Raw genomic sequence first — 25,502 nt, forward strand, 5'->3', positions numbered from 1 at the left:
ATCCTGGTGGAGATGTGATTTCTGGTGCTCTATGCAATATAAAAGACCAGCACGGGATGAAGATTTGCATCATGATATCAGAAAAGGGAGGGGCTCAAAAAGAAAGTTATTCTTTAGTTTAATTGTAGCTTTTAGTACTTAATGATGTTTAATATAGCTGGTTTATCATATGTGTAGTGTAATGACAAAATGTGTATTTTATTAGGGTTCATTAAAATTAAAACAACAGGAGTAGTAATGAAAGAGAAAGTTAATTTACATTTTTATTTGGCTTTGTTGTGAATAATACACATGAAATGGAATAAATGGTAAGCATACAGATTGCTAGCATTACTTGTGAAGTCTTAAGGATATATATGCTACATATGCATTACATACTTAAGATTTAAAGATAAAAACAAACATCTGAATCAACATTAAAATTTAAATTTGGGTGAAAAAAGTTGATTTCATTTGTTTCACATGGCAAATTTAACCTGTTCATTTATATGATTGGTTAAGGTGTTTTATTTTCTGCAGTGTTGTTCAGTCTTTACTGTATGAATGCATATAGAGTGTGAGTAATTTTTTGCACACTTCAATGTGTTTTAGATTTAAAACTCTAGGTTTTATCCCTTAGAAGAATAATCCATAATGGCACCTTGCAAAAAAGGGAAAATTATATCTTTATCCATAACTCATGAGGGATGTACAGTTGTACTGTAAAGCAATAAATTAAATTGGATAAAAAGCACAAATAAATTAAAGCCTGAAATAGAGGCTGGGTGTCAAATGCTGAATATCAAATCAGTATAAAACGAAGAGCTACAGAAAGGAATATAACAGTCCTTTATTGTCATTGTACATGCACAACAAAATTGTGCTCCACACCAACTATGCAGGTATAAAATATAAATAGTAAGATAGCAGAAATAAATAAAAAAACATGAGAGATATATACAAACAGCAGGAATATAGACAGAACAAGAGAAAGGCACACAATAGAAGACCAGGTTGCAAAGTCCTTGGGCCGCTAAAATAGCTGAGTGAAATATTTTTCATTTCCTTTTTTTTAAATAAAAAAAAGCATTAAATTGCATTCTTTTGCTTTGTTTGTAAACATGGACTCATGAACTTGTAACTACTAAACTATGCAACACTTTCATATTTTTTATGCTTTCGAAGAAACATACAGCAATGTGGTTTACTTTGAGGGTTATGTATACCAGAATATGTTTTTGGTTGTTGAAGAAAAGAAGAGGGATTAAGAAAAGTAACCTTCGTCTGTGAGAAATAATGTTTATGAGAACTGGAATTAATAATCACCTTTGTTTCGAGATTATGTTTCAATGTTATGTATTGACTTATTATGCTGATCTGAAATCATCAGTGGTCCGAGAGCGCCTCCTCTGGTGGTTTCATGTTAGAACTGTTCAGTGAGAGGTTTTTGTTCAGCTCTAGTGAAGGGTTGTGTTACTGTGGCTTTCTAGCACAGTAATACACAGCAGAGTCCTCTGGCTTTAGGCTGGAAAGGCTCAGATGCACCATGCTGTTGCTGTTGTCTCTGGTTATTTCTATACGTCCTTGCACACTGCTGGCATAAATGGTTTTACTTGCATCATACCAAATAACTCCCATCCATTCTAGCATCTTTCCTGCTGGTTGTCTGATCCAGTGCATTCCATACTGGCCAAAGTCAAAACCAGACCCTCTACAGGAAAGACTGAAGGCTTCCTGAGGCTTTTTCAACACTGACGTGGAGGGAATGGACTCCAAAGCCTGACCATTTAAACCTGGAAAGAACCAGTGAGATGAGTGAAACTGGGAGAAAATAGTCACTTCATAAATTAACAGAAAATAAATAAATAAATAAATAAATAAATAAATAAATAATGAGTCAGTTATAAAATTATATGACTTACAGGGTAGACAGAGCACTGTCACCAGAGCAGAGAGTCTGAGCATCATCTTGAAAGTGAAGTTGTGAAGGAAGTGCTTCCCATTAGACAAGATGACAGCCAGGCCCTACGAGGACAGAAGTAAGCCATCTAAATTTTATTAAGGAGGGACTAGAATGTCAGGCTTAAATATTATTCAAATACATCTTTAAAAAAGGTTAAAAAAGAAGGTTGAAGATGCGATGTAGTACACACACACACACACACACACACACACACACATAAAATGCAGACAAAGACCCATTTTTGATAAAGCATAACAGTGAGTTCAGTCTCGTGTTATCTTCTATTATGTTGGAAAAAATGCTATCTGGGACAGAAGTGAAGTTAAATGATTTAATTAACAATACAGGGTTACAAAACAAAAAATAAAATGTTTTGCTTTTGTTGTTTAGTTTATTTTGTTATCCATGCATTGAAATTTTCAACTACTTTTCTAACTTGGGGTCATCCAGCAAGAGACAAGGTACACCATGTGTGAGTAATCAGTCTGTGAAAAGCCTGTGTTTTAAGAATGAGACTAGACCAACAGAAGGATCGTTTAGACTTTTATGGTTATTATATTAAACTTATTATGACTCATTTAATTACATGCTGTTGATTTTCAAGTGACATCTTATTTCTTCTTATTGTGCTGATCTGAAATCATTGGTGCTCTGAGGGATCACCCTCTTGTGGCTTCGTGTGTTCAGTCACTGAGGGGTTTTTGTTCAGGTCTCATGATGCTTTGTGTTACTGTGGGTGGTTCTCTGGCACAATAATACACAGCTGAGTCTTCAGGCTGCACATTCTGTCCAATCAGAGTCACGGTCCTGTTGGAAGAGTCTATGTCGATACTAAACTTGTTCTGTAGTGAGTCTTTGTACCGTGTGCTGTGTCCAACATGTACACTACCAATGCACTCCAGTTCTTTTCCTGCAGGTTGTCTGATCCAAAATGTTCGAGCGCTGCTAAGAGAATAAGAGGTCTGACAGATTATGGTCAGACGATCCCCTGGATGCACAGTCACAGAGGCTGGCTGTGTCAGCTGTTCACACTTTACACCTGAGGAGGAAAACATGTGGAATATTGAAACAGTGTAGCAGTCACTGTATTTTTATCATAGTGTGAGTTCCTCAGTGAGACTCACAGGATCCAGCAGCCAGCAGCAGCAGAGCTAAAGAGAACATGTTGGTACTGAAGTTGATCTGATTAGAACGTAGCATCTTCTTCTGTAACCAGTGCCATGATTTCACGTCTTAATAGCAGACTGTCAGGAAGTTCACTTTGCATATTGAGAAGGACTCTGAGAGCCCTCTCACAAGACGACTCTCACTTAAAATTGTGTTAATATAATATGTATCTATTATTAACTCAGGAAGAAGCTCTGATTCACAGAGGATGCTCCTACAAACATATTGTGTGAATGCATAATTTGGAAAATTACACAAGGATTCTTGAATGTGCCATTGTGTATATGTATTTTTGTATCCCTCTTAAAAATGGTGTTTCAGTGTTTTTGAATGATATTTTCCATATTATTTTTCATTATAATCAAAAGTCTTTTTTTATATTTTAAAAGCATTCATAGAGGATAAACACAGGTGTTATTGTGACAGTGAGTTGAGCATCATATTTTTGATCATCTGTTGCCCCCTGTAGGTTCTTGTGAAACTGTATGGCTGAAGGTTTTTGTAAAGCTTATGTCATTACTTAAACCATTGTTTGTCTTTCACACAGTAATACACAACAGAGTTTTCTGGTTTTAGGATGGAAGTCTCAGATATGTCATACTGTTGCTGTTGTCTTCGGTAATTCTATATGTCCACTCAAACAGCTCATGTATCTGTTTCTGCTGGAAGATAAAAAGCCTTCTCCTATCCATTCCGGTTCGTTTCCTGGTTGTTGTTTTATACAATCCATAGTACAGCAACTAACTGTGAAACCAGATCCTTTACAGGAGAAACTGAGAGTCTCTCCAGGCCTTTTCACGACAGGATTGGAAGGAATGGACTCCATACTCTGACCTGTAACAGCTGAGGAGATGAAAACAGAGAGAAACAAGTGAGACAGATAAAATGATAGACAGATAAAAGTATCATTAACTCACCATCAATCAGTGTGTCCTGGTACATGGTGAAATAGTGAGCAGCACAGGAACTCAGGGGGAAGCAAAAAAGCAATCGATGAGGTACAGCACAAATGCTACGGCAAGGACGAGCCAGGACGTCAGGTCATTCATATGTGTTCATTCATAGTTATGATGTCTTCAGTGAGAATCTACAATGTGAATAGTCATGAAAATAAAGAAAAAGCATTAAATGAGAAGGTGTGTCCTGGTAGTGTATTAAATACTAGTATTTCCGATGTTAATAAATGTGTTTTTGTTAACGTGAAAATATGGGATAGTCTGAAAGTGCAACAGATCACTTCAGAGGTTGCCAATAGTAAGCTTTAGTGTGTTTAGTGCTCTCCCTGCCAGTTGTGAATTCCTCTAAACCTCAAGTACACAAATGCAATTCATTCAAAGACAGGGAGTGTACAGATTTACAAGGACACTACATGTGTTTGCAAAGAAGAAGAGTTACAACAACAGTCTTTGTGCTTTCAAATGACTGCACCTCTTCATAACACCACTGGCATACCAACACATTTATCGGCATCTTGAAATCACTACATTAGTAGTTTTTTTACTTAGAGGTGGAAACTATATTACTGCTTCTGCACATGGAGCTTTGTCTCACTCTTGTGGAAAATCTGAGAATTACAATATCTTCGAGCACGAAGCAATTTTCTGAAGGATAAACATGGTGTTTATTATTATTATTATTATTATTATTATTATTATTATTATTATTATAGTAAAAATGGCCAGTATAATTTAAAAATTGGACTGGAATCTTACTTTTAAACAATGAAATGACAGGCACTTATCTTAATCAATGTAGCTATGATACCATATAAGGTGGTGATGATGAAAAACCAATGAGGGTGAAAACCACATTCCAGCTTTCCTCAGCTCACATCAGCATGCTCAATATCATCAAATAAATCACACTTCTTTTACTTGGGACAGGTCAAGGTGGCTCTGGACACTGAACTTTCCATCTGGGCCTCTGTGGAGTCACTAGTGTTGTAGTTCAGCAGTTCTGTGTGTCCATTTGGAAACCCAGTGATGTTAATGGATACAGGACTGAAGCCAAAAACCAGGCACACAAGTTCATTAGAGCCCTGAAGCAAGTAGGCAGATGGTTGGCTGTAGATCACTGAGGCTGGAAAGATGTGCATTACAGTTTCAGTAATCAGTTAATCATTTTAATCAGTTTTGTTAAAATTAATATAATGGAAATAAAAGATTAATGTTAAATGCTAAACAGCAGCTCACCAAACACACAAAGTTATGGTGGCTTCAACAAGTGCTTCAGATGACGCATGTTTGACAACACAGGAATACGTAGACCTTTTGTCTTCAGTTTTGAATATGTTTAGTCTGCTGCTCATAGAGTAAGAGCTGCTCCCTGAGTATTTCCATGGAGAACTGTTAACATTATGCATGGATGGGAGAGTCTGGCCATCTTCTTCCCAGTGCACTATGATGTTTGCAGGGAAAACTCCAGACACTAGGCAAATAAGCGTTAGGATGTCAGACACTGAAACTTCAGAGGCAGTTGGTTGCATTGTCTTCACTGTTGGCACACAAAGGTCTTGAAAAATGCTAAAGGGACAGAACCATAAAAATATAGTCACAACCAGAGGAACATGAAGTTTAGAAAGAGCTGTAATATATTTGTTACATTTCTAACATTACCTCTGGTTTTGCTTATATGGTCTTCATTGCCCTGATTGGAACATGGATGTTTTCCTTCACAAAACCCTTGTTTATCTGCATCCCAATTTCCTGCTGACACATTAAGGAAGCTGTGTTGAGTCTCTGTCCCATTGTTGTAACTCACTGCAGGATTAGTTAGGACATAACAGTCAGGAATTTTGTTGCCAGCTGATTTCCAGGTGATGGAGAAATCTTTAAGACTAGGGGCAACCAGAAGACAGATAACAGTCACGGGTCCTTTGTTCTCAGGCTGCTACAATGCTTATGGTCCCTGAACATAAACCCCAACTAGCTGTGAGGATGATGGAGGTACTCGGAAAAAAAAAAAAAAAAAAACAATTCTTAATGTGTATCACAATAATAGTGTTTTCACTTTACCTGTACAGAGACTGACATTTCTTGTGATATTTTTATTCAGAGATCTGTCAGATACTGTGCAAGAAAAGATCTTTCCTGTTTCCCACTCAGAGTGATCAATTATAAGTTGGCTGGTCACTCCAGCATGTCCATCTACACTCATGCTGATATCAGTGGTTGTTGGTCTTTGCTGAGACTCGTTAAACCATCTAATATGAGCGTTGAAGACCCATCCAGAGCATAAGAGTCTCTGTGATCTTGACTCCTTACTTTTGACCAGAAGAAGCTCCACTAAAGTGAGACAAATCAGGGCATGAATTAATCTATTTAACAGAAACCATTAAAGTATAAATCAACAAAGTTAAATCAGCTGCCTAAAAGGGAAGCAAGAGTAGCTTTTACCAAAAATATAGATGGTAGAGTTTGCTCTCCTCTGCATGTTAAATGCTTTACTTGCTTCCAGTTGTGTTTTACTCTCTGCACATTTTTTCATTCGTGGCTCTCCATTAATCAGCCAGGAAATCATGGCATCAAAATTAGTGTGGACCCGACATGTTCCTTGCACATTAGAGTCTGACGCTAAAGTCTTAAACTTGGGAATCTCCACATGAATGGAAGGTGAATGTCTGTGGAATTAAAGAAAAACATGCTAATTAATAAACTTTATCTTAAGACTGTTCTTAATTTGCTCAAGATATTCCTGCAAATGTGCATGTTGAATATGGGCTTTGAGACAGTAGCTGTACATACTCACTGTGACAAATGCTTATTGTCTTCTTATATTCAGTATAATTGTGATTAGCTTTGCAGGTAAAAGTTGATCCTTGTCCCCACACTGAGAGTTTGCTGCTCAGGCTGAAGGTTTTCTGCTCTGTCCCTTCACTTTCTAGCTTCGTTCTGCTTGGCTTCCTGTTTTGACTCAGTGTTGATTTGTCCTAAAACCACTCCAAAGCCAGTTTGTCTGGAAAAAAGCCATTTAGCAGATGAGCCTTACTGGTGAGATTCCAAATTCCCCATCCGAGACTGGGTACAATGTGATGTTTGGCGACACAATCCATGGCACTGAAATAAAGAAGAGATTAGTTTGATTTACATAACTCATTCTAAATATCATGTGTGAACACAACAAGGAAAAACATTAATCTTATCTAAGTTATACATACCTCCAGATTCTGGTAAATGCAGAACTCTTCAATTTCAGTTGTCATTAAGTTATGTTAGAGTTGTACTTTTACATTGTTTAGTGTTGTTCAGCAAGGCGAAAATAGGGCAGGAAGTCTGTTGCACAGTTGTTATGCATGATAAGGCAGAGTGATCAGGGCAAGCAGCAAGTGGAAGCATTGAGTAACAACCAGGTCTCAAAAAAGTACCAAAACACAGAAGTGAAAGAATGCAAAGAGCAACGGAGCATCACAAACAGCAGGTGTGAGGTGTGGTTATGCCAGTAAGAGAAACAAAGTGCAGATTTAAATTTCTCATATCAGTTTGCATGTGCACCACATCCATATTTTCTTATCAATTTGCCAAAGATTTTAGTTCTCAAATCTTGTAATAATAGACTAAAATGCAACAAGTTTTAAAAGCTAACATTTTGCATTTTTGGTATCACATAAGCTGCTGATCCCAGCGCTGTGGATGTGGATTGGCCTGTATTTATCTAATAATAAGAACTTTTAATGCCGTTTTTTGTTTACTATATTTTAAGCATCTGTGTAAATGTTACACTGTTGAAATGATGGGCCAACTCATCTCCCGTGCAACATATTTATTTTTACAGAAAACTGTAAAAACAGAAAAATAAGACAATCAGTTCTCTTTGGCGCGCAGGCCGTACGCTACCTCTTCGCCACTGACACTACTTCTTCTAGTGTAGCTGACATTACTTTATACAAGTAACTTATACAGTTTCATATTCACATGCACCACCTTTGTAAACTGGTTAAATCACACAAATACATTTTACTATACACATGAATAACATAGTGAACTCTCATTACAGTTTTATCTTGTTTTTACTACTGTTTTAATCTATTTATGAACCTGCCTTCTTAACTGTATTTAATAAACTAGATCTCTTTCAAATAAATGTTTTTCTTAACATATTTCTATAGTATTCACTCTTCATGAACTAAACATAAAGCAATTCACACTTTCTCTTATTGTGCAAAATATATATCTTGTGGCTTTAACCCAAAAATACACCTGCACCGAGCTCACAGAGTTTCGGTACAGTCTAACACTTGGATTGGCACAGGCTAACAACTGGACCAACTTGGAAATGAGCTCTTTAGCTTAACATTCGCCACACACAAGACATTTATCATTAATCGCCACTGCTGTCTGTCACTTTTATAACATCTGTTTATATTATCAACCACCCAGCTTACCTGTAAAAACAGAAAAATAAGACAATCAGTTCTCTTTGGCGCGCAGGCCGTACGCTACCTCTTCGCCACTGACACTACTTCTTCTAGTGTAGCGTCAGCTACCGATGCGTACAGGACCGAGCGCCCTCTGCTGGCGGAACTTATACAACAGTAAAACTTACATTGCAGTGGCCTCACTAAAAGAAAATGTCTCTGAGCATCAAATAAAATGGGGGGCTACTATTTTCATGTCTCTGTCTTTAACATAGTGCCACACTCTCCCCCACAAAATTAAATGTCACCTGACATTTCTGTGTGCATCATCTATTTAACCATAGCTTTATCACACTCCCACAGCCCATGGTCTCCAGAAGCCATTACAGTCAATAACCTGAGCCATAGTCACTGTACAGTTCCTCTGAACCAAAGTTGGCTGACCTAAAGTGTCATAGCTCAGTACCGTTGGTTGCTGTCTTTGTCTTTGAGGTCGCTGCCTCACAGAGTCAGTCTCACCACCAGTTGCAGCTAGAATGTCAGTCATCGCATCACCACTCAGTGGCCTGTCACTGTCAGGGTCAGGGCCTTGGATCTGCCCAGGCCCAGTCTCTTCAGTTTGTAGTGGCAAATCCTCTTCGCTCTGTAGTGGCAAATCCTCTTCGCTCTGTAGTGGCAAATCCTCTTCGCTCTGTAGTGGCAAATCCTCTTCGCTCTGTAGTGGCAAATCCTCTTCTTGACAGTGGAGGCTCAGATGAGGCTGGAAGGACTCTGCCAAAGGGTTAAGCGGAGTCTGCCTCTGTCGTCTCCCTGGAACCGGCCTGAGGTACCACTGGAAGGTGCCACTGTCGTCATCATCCGATGTGTCGCCATTCCCTGGCTGCTGCTGTCTACGCGGAGGTCTGAACTTCTTCCTTGTCACAGTTGGAGAGTCTTTTTGGGGCTGAACAGTCTGTGTTGGTGGCTTCTCACTTGGTAGGAAGTCACAGGGCAGTAGGAGATTTCTGTGCACCACTTTATCTCTGCCTTGGCCATTTTCAGGGCTGATCACATACACTGGACTGTCATCTGCTTTCCTCTCCTTCACTTTGTAGACTTGGTTCTCCCAAAAGGACTGGATCTTTGCGGGACCACCACGAGGAGTGAGATTTCGGAGGAGCACTCTATCCCCAGGCTGAAGATCTCTCCCTTTAACTTTCTTGTCGTAGTACGCTTTGCCTCGAGCAGCTTCCTTGGTAGCAGTTTGAGAAGCCACTGTGTACGCCTCCTGCATTCTCTTTTTCCAGCAGCTAACATAGTCATCATAGTCCACATGAGCTTCATCCCTTTTCAGGTTGAAGAGCAAGTCAATGGGCAGGCGTGGGGAACGTCCGAAGATGAGGTAATATGGGGCGTAGCCTGTTGCCTCATTCTTCGTACAATTGTACGCGTGGACGACTTTAGCTAGCGACTCTTTCCAATCATCCTTCTCCTTGTCCTCCAGGGTCCGCAACATGGACAGCAGGGTGCGGTTGAATCTCTCTACCTGTCCATTACCCTGTGGGTGGTAGGGTGTCGTGTGGGAGCCCTGGATACCAGAGAGTTCTTTCAGTCTTGCCATGAGTTTATTTTCAAACTCCTTGCCCATGTCGTGGTGTAGTCTGGTCGGGAAGCCAAACTTGAGTGCAAAGTCATTGAAGAGCTTGTCAGCGACTGTTTTAGCTGCTTTGTTCTTCGTTGCATAGGCTTGGGTAAACCTCGTGAAGTGATCCATGATAACAAGTATATACTCGTAGCCCTGCTTACACTTTTCCAGGTGAAGGAAGTCTATGGACACCAGCTGGAATGGGTAAGTGGACTGGATCGAGGACAAAGGTGCACGGGTCTGCTTACTCGGTTTCTTCTTCTTAAGACACTCACATTCTTCTGTAACAAAGTGTTCAACCTCTTTCGCCATCTGCGGCCAGTAGAACCTGTCTCGAATCAGGTCAAGTGTCCTTTCCACCCCTAAGTGGCCCATGTCTTGGTGGAGTTCTTTAAAAACCAGGGGACGATAGGCTTTAGGGACCAGTAGCTGCTCTCGGCGTGGTGTTTGGCGACGCAGGACACCATTCTGGTCGACGTGAAGCTTCAACCACTGCTTGAGTAGTGCAGCTACTGCAGGATGCTCTGACTTCACCTCAGTTCTACTTGGTCTTCTACCCAGCGACTTATACCAGAGCACTCTTGCCAGAACTTCATCTGCTTCCTGGGCTCTGCGTATCTGGTCTGGTGTAAAAGACTGGGTAGTGTCAGAATCTTTGATTAATTTCAGAGCACTCACCTGGATAACTCCAACGCCTTGGCAAGGGTCTCTCTCCTCCACCGTTACAGACTCCATTGATGCGCTTATGGCTTCCTGTCCAACTTCAGCTGTACAGCTCTTCATGTAGCTGTCAATGTCCAGCGGCATTCGCGACAACCCATCAGCATCTGCGTTGGTCTTGCCTGGACGGTAGCGGATGGTGAAGTTGTAGCTGGCCAGCTCCGCGACCCATCTGTGACCCGTGGCGTTAAGCTTCGCAGTAGTGAGCACATATGTTAGTGGGTTATTATCAGTGTACACCACGAACGATGGGGCATGGTACAGATAATCCCGGAAACGTTCACAAATCGCCCACTTCATAGCCAAAAACTCTAATTTGCCAGAGTGCAGGTGGTACTTTTTCTCTGCTGGACTCAGGGTGCGGGAGCCATATGCTATGACTCTCATCTTGCCTTGCTGCCGCTGATACAAAACAGCACCTAGCCCAACCTGTGATGCATCACAATGTAACACAAAAGGCTCTGTGAAGTCTGGGTACCCGAGAATGGGGGGTCGTGTAAGTGCATCTACAAGCTGGTTCAATGTCTCTTGGTGGGAGGTCGTCCACTGAATGGGCGCCCGTGATGGTAAGTGGCCTTTACTTTTCTTCACTTACTTTTTGGACTTGTCGACTGAGACTGGAGCAGAGCTCTCAGAAGATGGAGGGCTGAGCAGGCTGTAGAGTGGATGGGCTACACGGGAGAAGTTGGGGATGAAAGGCCTGTAATAAGAGAGGAAACCAAGCATTTGATGTACCTCTCCGACGGTTGCAGGTGTCTTTTCCTTTAACGCCATTACCGGGGCCAACTCTGCCGGGTCCATTGTGTAGCCTTCACCTGTTACCAGCTTTCCCAGAAACTTCACACTTCGCCTGAACAGTTCACATTTCTTTGGGGTCAGCTTAACACCATGCTCTCTGTAACGCTGGAGGACAAGGCGGATATGTTCCAAGTGTTCATCAAAGCTGCTGCTGTGCACCAGGTTGTCGTCCAGGTATGGGAGGCAGATAGTGTCTCTGAGGCCTGCCATACAGTGCTCCATGCTTCTCTGGAACTCAGCGGGTGCGGAGCTCAGGCCAAAGGGAATGCGTACCCACTGATAGAGCCCCCAGGGTGTGATGAAGGCGGTTAAGGGGCGGCTTTCTTCATCCAAGAAACCCTGGTGGTACGCCTTACCCTGGTCTAACACAGAAAACCAGGAGCTCCCGCCCAGAGCATCCAACATGTCTTGGATCCTTGGGATTGGATGGCGGTCTGGGACTGACTTGCGGTTGAGCTCCCTAAAGTCACAACAAAGGCGGAGAGTGCCGTCTTTCTTGCGGACACACACCACAGGTGATGAGTAGGGGGACCGTGATGGTGTGATCCAGCCTTTGTTAAGCAGGTCTTGCAAATACTCTTTCACTTCGTTGTGCAGGGGTTTTGGGATGGACATGTAAGTCTTTTTCACAGGATTTGTGTCATGGAGGCTTATGTGCATCTTCAGGGATGGTATGCAGCCAACATCGTCACTGTCATATGCAAACGCCTCACATTCCTCTCGCAACATCTTCCTCGCAGCCGCTCGCTGATTTTCATCCAGATGCTGGAGATCCACTGGTGGGTCCCATGACTTTGGTCTCTGTTGGTTCTCTCGTGTCTGTGTGTTACTCGGGTTGTGTGACTTTAGCTCTGTACCATTTTTGTTCTCTTGTGTCAGCTCATTTACTTTAGTCTGGATGCCAGCTGTGTATACAGTCTTTACTGGTTCAAGGTATCCAATCACTTTACGGCTCTCCAGATAAACGGTGTGGTCTGTGGTGTTAGTCACAGGGATGGGCACATATGGTACTTTTCTGTCTGGGATTTTCACCAGTACATCACTGAATATTATGCCCTCTGGTGGTGGGTCAGCTCCATCAGGTAGAAAGAGCATGTCTTGGCCCCAGGCATGTGAACTAACGTGTGCCCGTACATAAACTGTAGTGACTTGGTTCGCTGACAAAGGCACTCTTCTTACACCAGTCCTTACCACACCTGTCTCTGGGCCTTCACTGCTGTTCTGTACAAGCTTGACAACATTATGTGCAGTGCGTACAGTTATTTCAAATGCTTTACTCACATAGTGTGCTAGTTGTTTTCTTCCTCCTTTGGTTTTTACTTCTTCCTGGTTCACGATAGCTTCAATGACATTGTAGCCAATGATGGGATCACTGGCCACAGCCGGGTCACTGGATACCAATATTGGAACTTGCAGCTCACTGGTTGGAGACAAATCACTGCCTAGTCTGAAGCTGACTTCTATCCAACCAATGTAGGGAATGGGTGTGTCATTTGCAGCAAACACTGTGAGCGTCTCATTGTCTAACAGTTCTGAAACAGGTCTGACGACCGTGTGAGGGAGGTGGTTTTGCCGCCAGTTTTCATTTACTATGCTGGACTGTGCCCCTGAATCCCATAATACCTTAGCTGGGTGATTGTCCATAAAACAGTTCACAGTACATCTGTTTCCCACTAGGCTTACTAACCGTGACTTTCGTTGAGGGGGTAGATAGTGAACCTCAGTTACCGCTGATGGGACACTAGCTGCAGTTTCTTTGGAGGATGTTGGTGGGCTTGACTGTTCATTATGGGACCGTGGGCTTTGGACTACTGTTGGTCCCATCTCAGTAGTCCCTCCCCGTTTCCCGATGGCAGTCTCGGTGCTCGGCATCCACGGGAGTAGTGGCCCTCTCGCCCACATTTGAAACAGTGCAGGCAGTTCTCTCCTTTCCCCTCTTCTTTGCACTTTTTACAGCCTTTTTCTCGTTGCTTTGGTGCCATGGGGCGGGGACTGGTTTCCATAGCAGCCATAAACATTTGTTTCATCTCTTTACGTAGTTCTTCTATAATCTGCTGCGTGTCTGACTTAGTCTCTTTATTTTTCACTGTTGTCATGGCCACTGTAGCGGGGGATTCTCTGGGTTTGGAGGGGCTCTGAGCAGATGTCAGGGCTGTTTGGCATTCTGCTTGGAGCTCTTGGACCTTGGGAATCTTGGCTGCAGTGGACCTTTTCCGTTTCTCAAATCTTTCATTTTCTAGCTTTGAAGCTTCATTGACTTTCTCAATCAGTTCTTCATCTGTTATGGTTATATCGTTTAGGGGGGGCAGTAGCTGATACTTGATAGAGTCACTGAGCAGCCCAGTTTCAATGGAGCGGAGGAATTTGCGCTGGATGGTGGCTCTGCTATACAGTTCATCTGTCTCCTCATTTGCCGCTTTCCATAACAACTTCTCTTTAAGTTCAATGGCACGAAATACAAAGTTTAAAGCAGTTTCTTTGGGCTCTTGGGAGATATTGAGGAGCTGATGGTAAAGCTCAGTGGGGCTGTCTACCCTATAGTGTCCCTTTAATATGGTGAGCAGTTTGCTAAGTGTTAACCCACGTTTAATCTCCAACATGTCTCTTAGGGGCGTTCCTGGACTAATGGCCCTAATTACCGCTTCCACAATTTCAGTCTCCGAGTATCCTTTTTCACTCCCATTCTCAATCTGGCGAATCAAGCTGAGATAGGATAGCTTGTCCTTCTGCCCATGCTCTCCAATCTGCCCACAGATTTTAAACTCCCTCTTCAGTGTTACCTCTTGAAGAGTTCGCATTGCCTCTGGTCGGGCTCTGGGTGAGTAATCTGCAATATGTACTGGAGTAGCACATGCGGTGTTCTCAAGATCTTTCTTTTGCATAGACTCTATGCCTTGGGGTTCCCTTTCTGACTGACTCTCCCCTTTGCTTAGTCTCTGGATGTATACAGCAATGTCTTTATAAAACTGTTTCACTTGATCCTCTTCCTCACTTTTCTCCACATCATCAAACATGCCCTCTGCCAACCTGATGAGTGTCCTCTTGGTCTTGCTGTGAGACTCTGCGCTGTCCAGGCCGGAACATTTCAGTCGCCTGCAGACATCCACAAGATGCTCTCTCTCCAACTGCCACAAGGCTGCACTCACTTCGTCACGCAGAGGTTGCAGAGATTCCATTTCTTTTGGTTGAAGGTTCGTCTCTTGGGAAAGAAGGTGGTTGGTGATGGTGTTGACTCACTAGCGCCACCTCCTGGCTGGCTCGCCAAAATATGTTACACTGTTGAAATGATGGGCCAACTCATCTCCCGTGCAACATATTTATTTTTACAGAAAACTGTAAAAACAGAAAAATAAGACAATCAGTTCTCTTTGGCGCGCAGGCCGTACGCTACCTCTTCGCCACTGACACTACTTCTTCTAGTGTAGCTGACATTACTTTATACAAGTAACTTATACAGTTTCATATTCACATGCACCACCTTTGTAAACTGGTTAAATCACACAAATACATTTTACTATACACATGAATAACATAGTGAACTCTCATTACAGTTTTATCTTGTTTTTACTACTGTTTTAATCTATTTATGAACCTGCCTTCTTAACTGTATTTAATAAACTAGATCTCTTTCAAATAAATGTTTTTCTTAACATATTTCTATAGTATTCACTCTTCATGAACTAAACATAAAGCAATTCACACTTTCTCTTATTGTGCAAAATATATATCTTGTGGCTTTAACCCAAAAATACACCTGCACCGAGCTCACAGAGTTTCGGTACAGTCTAACACTTGGATTGGCACAGGCTAACAACTGGACCAACTTGGAAATGAGCTCTTTAGCTTAACATTCGCCACACACAAGACATTTATCATTAATCGCCACTGCTGTCTGTCACTTTTATAACATCTGTTTATATTATCAACCACCCAGCTTACCTGTAAAAACAGAAAAATAAGACAATCAGTTCTCTTTGGCGCGCAGGCCGTACGCTACCTCTTCGCCACTGACACTACTTCTTCTAGTGTAGCGTCAGCTACCGATGCGTACAGGACCGAGCGCCCTCTGCTGGCGGAACTTATACAACAGTAAAACTTACATTGCAGTGGCCTCACTAAAAGAAAATGTCTCTGAGCATCAAATAAAATGGGGGGCTACTATTTTCATGTCTCTGTCTTTAACATAGTGCCACATAAAGCATATGAATTATTCACTGTTGCTCTTTTCTTAGTGTAATTCTAGCAGCCACTGTCAGTATCTGATCTAATATCTGATCTGATAAATTCTTCTGTAAATCTGATGTGAAGTTTTTTACAGAAGAAAGATTGCCAAGTGTGATTAGCGTTTATGCCACATGTAGTTTATTTTTCTGAATCATGTGTGAGTTTTAAAACACAGCCTGAAAGTTTTTTGAGTTACACAGTTTGCAGTACCATTAAGACCCAATTTAGCTGCTCTCTCTTCTTGTCTTTGGAAATTTGTCACTCTACAGGTTATAAACGGAGACGATGTAACACAAATACATCCCTCAGTAGATAACTCACGCAACAACAGTCTACAATGTTGAATCTTCTTGAATATCTCATTTTTACACTTATTAAAAGTTGGGATGAAGAAATTACCGTGTATTAATATTTACAAAAGTTCTGAAAATGAGAAAAACGAAACTACATAATTTTCTCTACTATATCAAACATTGATTATCAGATACATGTAAACAGGATAAAGACTATTGGATTTTGTACTGTTCAAGGAACTTCAGTTTGTAAATGTGAATTGAAGAATAAAATTGAGCTTTTTTTATTTATTCATTTTTGGTTTTCTGAGTTTTTGTACAGTGTTTCTTCCTCTTGTATCACTGTGACTCTCGAGCACAATAATAAACAGCAGAGTCTTCAGTCTTCAGGCTGTTCATCTGCAGATACAGCTGCTGTCTGCTGTTGTCTCTGGAGATGGTAAACCGGCCTTGGACTGACTGAGAGTAGTATTTGCTACTACCAGCACTAACTTCGGCAACCCATTCCAGTACTTTCCCAGGAGGCTGTCTGACCCAGTGCATATCATAGCTGCTAAATGTGAATCCAGAGGCTGTGCAGGTCAGTCTGTGGGACTCTCCAGGCCTTTTAATGACTGGTTCAGATTCTGTCAGAGTCTGACCATCAACACCTGTCAAAACAAACAAGAACATTGTCACCTGCTGTGAGTTGGAAAATCATTAAAAGAAATTCAGCTCAAAATGACTGAAACTATACCTCCCCAGAACAGTAAAATAATCAGCAGTCTGGCCGATATGTCCATTATGTTAAACTGTGAGTTCACTCCTGTCATTCACACTTCAGTCACGAGAGTATTCTTTAAAACCATCCAAGTTTTGCATTAACTCCTCCCCACAGAAAGGATATAGTGTTCATCCTTTTTTTCTTCTGATCCCCTATTTTAAATTAGATTATCAACAAGTAGTTGCTACCGTAAAGAGAACACAAATCAACCAGCCACACAGATGTTCCAGTCATGTCTGGATTAATGAATGATTGTAGTTGTTTTCTACATAGACGTGCATTCAAACATATTTGTCTCAAGATTGTTGAAGTCTTCAGTCAAATCACGTACTATGCTCATCTTAACTGAAGCATGTTTTTTAATATTGTGAGTAGTGCATCACTGCCATATATACAGTTACTTCCTTTAACACTGATGACAACTTGAAAGCATCAGTGGTCCAAGAGCTCCTCCGGTGGTTTGTTAATATTAGAGCTGTTTAGACACTGAATGGTTTTTGTTCAAGTCCACTAGTGTTTTGTGTCACTGTGAGTCTCTGGCACAGTAATACACAGCACTGTCTTCAGGTTGCACATTCTGTCCAGTTAGAATCACTGTGTTCCTGGAAGAGTCGGTGGAAATGCTGAACTTATTTCTGAGTAAAGGACTGTAGTGAGGTGTGCTTCCAGAAGCTGCTCTTCCAATCCACTCTAGTCCTTTTCCTGGAGCCTGTCTATTCCAGTGAGTCCAATAGCTGCGCACAGAATAAGACACCTTACAGGTGATGGTCAGAGGGTGACCTAAAAGCACACTCAAAGAGTCTGGCTGTGTCAGCTGTTCACACTTGACACCTGTTGAAAAAAGACATGTGTTGTTGTAAATTATAACACAAAGAAGAAATGCTGGATATAACAAATCTACAGAGACTCACATCCAGCAGCTAAGAACACTAGCAGAGCTACAGACAACATATTGTTTGGTGTCTGTTGTGTTGTGAACTCTGCTTCACAATCTGATGTAAAGTTTTTATAACCCAGTAAGAGAGAAAGCCTATGAGTTTGCATAGGATCATACACATCATAGCTGGTCTAACTGGAGCCAATCAAAGAGTGTGCGTGTTACGTCTGTTATGCACCTACTTAGACATACATACGTAATTTTTTTTATTTCACAATTCAGTATAACAGCAATGAAACAAATGAGTGTTTCATTGCATTTAATATATCTGAAAACAATATAGTATTAAGATTTCCTTTTTTTTTTTTCTTTTTGTAGACCATCTAGTAATTAAAAAGAATATTAAATAATATAAATTTTACATGTTTTGGTATTATTTCAAAAATCTTTAAACCTTGTAATTGCTTACTAATGCTTTGGTTTGCTGGGATAAACCAGTGGTAGATCATTTTACCCAAAAGTACTTATTATGAGTGGTTTTTAAACAGTTATCATTTTGTACATTTTAAATCCACATTTATATGGCTGCAGAAATCAAAAACTGCTCACAACCAAATGTCACTGAGTATTGTGATATCACTGGTTATAATTTTATCACCAATATTATTCTAATTGTGCTGTTTTTAACATGTTATGAACAAAAAAAGTAAAAACGTGACAAACAAATTGATTTAGCAAATACTAACTTTAGAATTCTTCACATTCTGGTACAATTAAAACATGGAGATGGATATTTGAATACTGTATTCCATAAAAGATGAAAGATGGCTCTGTTTTAGTTACTTCAAAATAAATAATAATTAATGGAACAATACATTTGTAATGAAAAGTGTAGAATATAACACATTAACATGTCAGATATACTAAAATATTCTTAAAATTGACATTGTTTTATATATTAAAATTATTTTAAAAGTAAAATTAAAGATAACACTTGATAAATGTCTGTCATATAGCGAGGATGACTCTAAGATTTTGTACAAACAGCTTCAGTCAGTCATTCTTTACACTGTTCATCTGCACATGTCTGTTGTTTTTCTGGAGATGGGAAAACTGCCTTCACCTGAATAAACAGCAGAATCTTCAGTCCTCAGACTGTTCATCTGCAAATACACCTGCTATCTGCTGTTGTCTCTGGAGATGGTAAACTGGCCTTGTACTCTAGGCCGGTTCTAGACAGGCATATATGAGGGGGCAGACAGAAATGTAAAGGGGGCACAAGGTGGCAATGCAGGCGAGAAAGGTGTGGGGGCTGTGTGGGGTGCTCTGGATTCAGGGTTCCACAAACGATTATTATGATAGTCGACTAGTCGCCGATTATTTTTGCGATTAGTCGACTAATCAGAAAGTGCATCCATTGGACATAAAACGAACATCTTATTGCACCAGCATGCATCTGCTTTTATATAACTATCATTAGCTTACAGCTTGAAGTATGTGCTAACTAAAAAGGTATGTGCTAACTAAAAATAAAGACAAGATCATAGTTTATTAAACTCTTAATGAAATTTGCAGATTGTCTCGGTGGAGTTTAATAAACTCAGTCGTCTGCTCCTTGCTATCTAAAATATAACAGGACACTGGAGTAAATTCTTTACCATCTCACACTTCTGTTTAATCAGTTTTCTGTTTGACGTTTTTTCAGCTGTGTGAAACTTTAATCTCAGTCAAACCGATTTACTCGCTTTACTGATTTACTTGCTACTTATTCCTGCGTCTTTCAGGATCTTACAAAGCTTCAAACAACGCGCCAACTATTAAATTAGTCGTTGACGATTTTGATAGACGTAATCGTGACTGGTCAACTAATTATGGCAGCCCTACTCTGGGTAACAGTTTTCGTCATGTAATTGGTTTGCACTTTGTCAGGCCTCTACCCTAAGACCTGACCAACTTGGGTGTCCCACCTGAAGGCTAAGCTTCTGCTGGTCTAGCTTTTATGGTCACTAAGACACGCAAAGACCACGTTAAGGTGGAAAAATAGAGAAGTATAATTTTTTCAGTGACTTTATTATAGTCTCTTTTTACTTTGTAATACAGAAATTTTCAAATGTTAAAACTTACAATACATCAAGAGACTTTTTCATATCACAGGACCTATGCTCTATCTATCTGTGTTTTTAGGAAAGATCTCAAACTCGAAACTATTTAAAAGAAGTAGTACAAGGTTTATATTTGTGTGCATTATACGTATGGACCCAGTCCCTGTCATTCTTCATTTCTACTGCAGCACTTGCAAGTGCGTGTCTATTTACCTGGGACTTGAATTGGACTTGAACCGGTTTACTTGAAAAGACTTGATATTTTACCCCAAATATAAAATTTAACATGCATATTATATAGAGATTGAAAATGTGACGTCATTCACGGGTAGAACCGCAAAGGATTCTGGGAACTCGTGGCAAGCGGTACTAGCGCACGCAGGCTTTCAATTAAAATCAGTTATACAGCGATAAAAAGAAACACAAAAATGTCAAGAAGCCGTTGTATTATTAACTGCAATAGCCGGTCACATGACAGCCACGGGAAGCCGACGAGTAAAGAGATTGGTTGTTATCGGATTACGTCGTTGAAGAGAAATTGTTCGAGCCATGTTTCCGAAGTAACAAAGACGCGACGGATGGCCTGGATTGCAGCCATTCAAAGACCAAATATAACGTCCCAGAACACTCCAGCTCACAGGTTAGTCTGCTCCAAGCATTTACACGAAGGTCAGTCTGCTGTTGTAGTTAATGCGTCATTTTCATAACATAATTAGTGATATAGGTTACAAGCAAGTCTGGCGCTGAACAGAAATTGTCGCGCTATGCTCCTTTGTTTATTGTGCATAAATAGTGAATTGTCCTGACACAATATTGCGTTTCGCTTCTGTTATTATGGTACAGTGACAAAAACATATACTTTTATTCACAGGATAAAACAGGTTTTTTGTATCACTAATTGTCCAGTACGATTACAGCATACAATATTATTGTCATTGCTACATTTCTGTGATGGGTACCAGAAATTATTTCCACTACTAATTAATTACCGTTGAGCTCAAAGGTCCTATTAATAAATGGTTAACGAATGTGTATTTATGACGACGATTTGTGAGACTGGTAAACTTATGATACGTACGATGGTCTTTACTTTCTACACGGTGCATTTCAAGGTCCTGTACCCATCCGTCGGTAAACTGTACCTGGGCTTGTTGCAGTGACTGGAAGTTACTAAACTTCATGAGTGTATGCACTCACTCCAAGAACCGTATGATTATAAATATGTATATAAATATGCTACGATGAGATAGCTGACTTCATCTAACTAGCAAATGTTGTCCAGGCTACGTTGGTGATACAGTTTTTTTTAATGTGTATGATATTTTTGTCATGCGATTTTAAAGCCAGTCCTACAACCGCATCCAAGAATAACATGCAGCTTATCTCAGAACTGTCGGTGAAAATTATTCTTGGAGCTAGGTTTAATTGAGCTGCATTTTAAAGAGGTGCAATTTCACAATTTGTGTATATTTTCTAAGTTCACTATTTTGTCATGTGTTGAGAAAAACACAGATTTTAAAATTACATGGTCTAATATTTACATTTAGCATATAACTGCAACATTATTTTTTCGTTTTTTTTTTTTTTAAAGACTCGAAAGGACTTGAAATTCAAAGTTTCAGACTTGTGACTTGACTCGGACTTTTACACCAGTGACTTGAGACTCGACTCTGACTTGCCTGACATTACTTGAGACTTGACTTGAGACTTGAGGATAAAGACTTGAGACTTACTTGAGACTTGCAAAACAATGACTTGGTCCCACCTCTGCACTGCAGCCCCCTCTGGCCTCTGCTCCGTGGCTCCTGGGTGACCCCTTGTTAGGTTTATATTGTGGATTGTCATTTATGCTTAGAAATATGTACTCATATATGCTTAGAGTTTTATAATCGATTGCATAATGATAGAGGTCTGATCCTTAGCAGTCTGCAAAGACTCTGTGTGCCTCCCAGAGCACTCTGGCATACACACACATCTTAAGGTCTTAAGAGAGGTTGTACCTTCTCTTACTGATTTATGCTATGGGAGGACACCTACTCTGTATCTGTTTAACTATAAGTGCCTGTTGTTTAGGTGGACCGCTGGACTACTGGCTCCAGCTTTGGGGGAGTCATTCACAGGGTCACATCTTGACACACACACACACACACACACACATGCACACACACACACACACACATACCTACACTATGCACAGACTGGTATTCTTTGTTCACATGTACGTCTATGTAAGACATCATAGGTTAATGAACCTATGCATAGTCATGTAACCGCCATAAAGAGCAGTGTTACGAGGGAGCAGACGAGAGCAACTGGGGTCAAGCGAAGGAACGACGCTTGTCACAGTTCTCTCCCTCGTGCACGAGCAATACAAAAAACTTTGCCGACTTGTGTCTTGCTTTGCTGTGTAGTAGAATTGTCTTGAACGTTCCAGAGAATAGGTTTATGCTACAAACCTAACACCCCTCGTCTGGGGCTCTCCTCAGCTCTTCCCAGGAGGGCGGCATGGTTAATGGCCCTCCTTGGGTTCTTGGGTACACAGGTGTACACACAGGTGTTCACAGAAACAAACGACACTTTTCTTGGCTGCTACCTCAAAGCACATTGTGCGCTGTCGATCTTGCGTGCTGCACAATAACATTTAATATTTAGTATCTACTGTTATTTACTGTTAGCTAGTTTATTGTGATGGTTTTGTGTTTATTATGTTGCTCTTTTTTGTTTGTTTTTTCTTCTGTTTTTTCTTCTCTTGACAGGTGATCCAGATGATTTTTTTTCCTTCTCCCCTTTCTCACTATCTCTTCTCCCCTCTTTTTTCTTTCTCTCCCTCTCTTTCTTTCATTGTTTCTTTCTTCCTTTCCTATCCCCCAGTCATGTCTGTAACGACCGAAAATAAAATAAAATAAAATAAATACATAACAATAATAAATGTCAATCAGATGAACCAATATCGCAAGGCCATGATGATCCACTTGGTAAAGTAAATCCGCTAGGCATCTTTCTTGGCCTTCAGACAATAATTCTGATGGCTAAAGATCCAAACGGGACAGGCAAAAAAAAAAAAAGAAAGAAAATGAAACAACTGTAGTTTGCCTCCACCATTGTGTGAATGTGAGAGTGAATGAATAGTGGATTGTAAAGCACTTTGAGGGTCTCGAAAAGCGCTATATAAATGCAATCCAGTATTATTATTATCATTACAAATTATTAAGACTTTAACAAATTCAATTGAGTCATCTTGAGAACATGTGAGCATACCTCCTTTGAGGTGATTGGAAGTAAGGAAGAACAATAGCGCTTATCAGTCCAGCAAAGAGTGGAATGGAGCGCTGGTACACACACACACACACACACACTGTGCCCCCAACTGCTGTAAGGATTTGTGAAAGAAAACCATCAGTTCACACAGTATAAAGCATCATTAAGATTAGCATTCACCCTCCGAAAAGGGTGAAGGGGAAAAATCATTGGATGTGACCAAATTAAATCCTTTATGTGCAACTCATACTGTATGATTTAGATTTTGTTCCTATTCACGCACTGAGGGGTTCTTTTTCAACTCTACTGATGCTTCTTTTCTGTGAGTCTCTGGACAAGAAATGTTGAAAGTTGAAAGGAGTTTGACTTTCATGGGTTTTTGTACAGCGTTACTTCCTTTTGTGTCACTGTGACTCTCGAGCACAATAATAAACGGCAGAATCCTCAGTCGTCAAGCTGTTCATCTGCAGATACACCTGCTTTCTGCTGTTGTCTCTGGAGATGGTGAACCGGCCTCTGACTGACTCAGAGTAGTAGATGCTACTACTGTCACCACTGATAGTAGCAACCCATTCCAGTCCTTTTCCAGGAGCCTGTCTGATCCAAGCGTTCCAGTAATCACTACTGAACCCTGAGTATGTACAGGTCAGTCTGTGGGAGTCTCCAGGCCTTTTAACCACTGATTCAGACTCTGTCAGTGTTTGACCTTCAGTACCTACAAACAAACAGCTCATTAGATACAATGATGCAGACATTTTATGTGTTTTCATTAGTAAAAGTAAACGTATAATCCTTACCAGCCCAGTTCATTAAAAGAATGAGAAAAGTGAACCACATATGAAGTCTGAACATGATGAAAGCTATTTCTCTCTGCAGTCTACAGTGGGTACATCAATGATTTACACTCTGTCTTAAACTCTCTAACACTTATGTAAAGATAAACTAGAACAGTTTTGCATCAGCTCCTCCCACACTGTAGCTTGTAGTACTGATCATTTTATTACATTATTATTTGAAATGTATTTATTTGTTAACTAATTGTGTTCAGGTAAGACAGTCCTATCCTTATAATTCTACAGTTTTTTCTTTTCTTTTTTCTTTGATCATAAAATCCTTCTTGATAGCAGACAAACTGTTGGAGTCATCTCTGGAGATGATGGACCTACCCTGGATGAACTGGGACTATCAGCAGTGCCAGTGTGTATCAGTTCATATTATAGCTGCTGAATGTGAATCTGGAGCATGTACAGCAAGCCTATTCAAATGGCGGCCCGCGGGCCAAATGCGGCCCAGAAGCAACCTGCGAGTGGCCCTGCCTGTGGTCCTGGCAGAAACACAGAGAAAACGCAAAAAATGAATTCGTTAATTAATTTTAAAAAAATTAAAAATTCCTACAGCGTAGTGTAGACTGTGAATGCAACACTCCTAGTAGCCTAGCAATATTTAACCCACAATGCACCGTGATGTAAACATATTAAACAATCATCGTAATATATGATGCGACAACAGCATGTCTTTCTCACTCCAAAAGCGCAGAATTGACAATGAAAACTGTCGGTTTAACCCTGCCCGGACTGACAAATACTTATTCATTTTACCGAGTTTAATAATCTTACAACCGGAGTTGTACTACCATGGTGAGGGTCCTGTACAGCCCAAGAGAGAGCTGCAGCAGCTTCCCTTCGTGTTTGCTTCTTGGCGAAGAAGAAAAGGCCTTTCACAGATTCTGAAACAATGAAATACTGCATGCTGGCCGTGGTGGATGCGGTGAAAAGTGAGTGTGACATCTGCTATTAAAAACGTACCCCTGTAGGACAGTTCAAATATTCGTAGAATTGAAGTTCTGGCGTCAGACGAGTTTGAAATGCTGTTAGATGACCTGAAGAAAACTGATGTAATGTCTATAGCAGGAGATCACAGACAGAACTGATAATGCGTATATGTCCGTTTTTTGGATGGGAAATTGCTCGGCTTACTACCGTTAGAGGGACACACAGCTGGCGAAATGATGTTTGAGAAGATTTAAACTCTTTTTGAGGAAAATGGTCTGGATATGAAGCGTGTCTGTATACTTGTGACCGATGGGGCTCCATCCATGGCAGGAAAAGTGAGTGGTCAGCGAAATATTTATTTTAATTTGAAAGGGAATTATCAAAATGTTTTTTGTTATTATTATTATTATTTCAAATGTGCAAAAAATAGTTATAGCTCCCTTTTTTTTAAATGGACCTTTTGGTGTGCATTTGTGAGAGGTCACCACCAGATTTATAGGGGAAAAGGAATAAAAAAAATACTTGTTTTTCAGTACAGTTGTGTGGGTTTGAAATTGATCATGATCTGCTGCCTACTGGCTTCAAAAAAAATATCTGGCCCAGATAAAT

At 40.5% G+C, this 25,502-nt stretch overlaps 1 long non-coding RNA gene and 2 gene segments (V, D, J or C); all 3 read right to left on the reverse strand.

Annotated features, from left to right (window-relative positions):
• Positions 1–825: 825 nt before the first annotated feature.
• LOC120717906 lies at positions 826–2,217 on the reverse strand. The segment is given in 2 exon segments: positions 826–1,772; positions 1,902–2,217. Coding segments are annotated over 2 exon segments (366 nt in total).
• Positions 2,218–3,454: 1,237 nt separating this feature from the next.
• On the reverse strand, positions 3,455–7,749 carry LOC120717745. The segment is given in 7 exon segments: positions 3,455–5,188; positions 5,303–5,631; positions 5,725–5,814; positions 6,124–6,393; positions 6,505–6,728; positions 6,857–7,164; positions 7,266–7,749. Coding segments are annotated over 5 exon segments (946 nt in total).
• Positions 7,750–16,731: 8,982 nt separating this feature from the next.
• LOC120717919 lies at positions 16,732–18,083 on the reverse strand. Its single transcript, XR_005692296.1, has 3 exons — positions 17,796–18,083; positions 16,858–17,715; positions 16,732–16,771 (listed from the first exon to the last, which is right to left on the reverse strand). It is a non-coding gene; the product is annotated as an uncharacterized LOC120717919 (long non-coding RNA).
• Positions 18,084–25,502: the final 7,419 nt, after the last annotated feature.

This window comes from Simochromis diagramma, unplaced genomic scaffold, assembly GCF_900408965.1.
Source record: "Simochromis diagramma unplaced genomic scaffold, fSimDia1.1 OVJJ01000510.1, whole genome shotgun sequence".
Classification (NCBI taxonomy): domain Eukaryota; kingdom Metazoa; phylum Chordata; class Actinopteri; order Cichliformes; family Cichlidae; genus Simochromis; species Simochromis diagramma.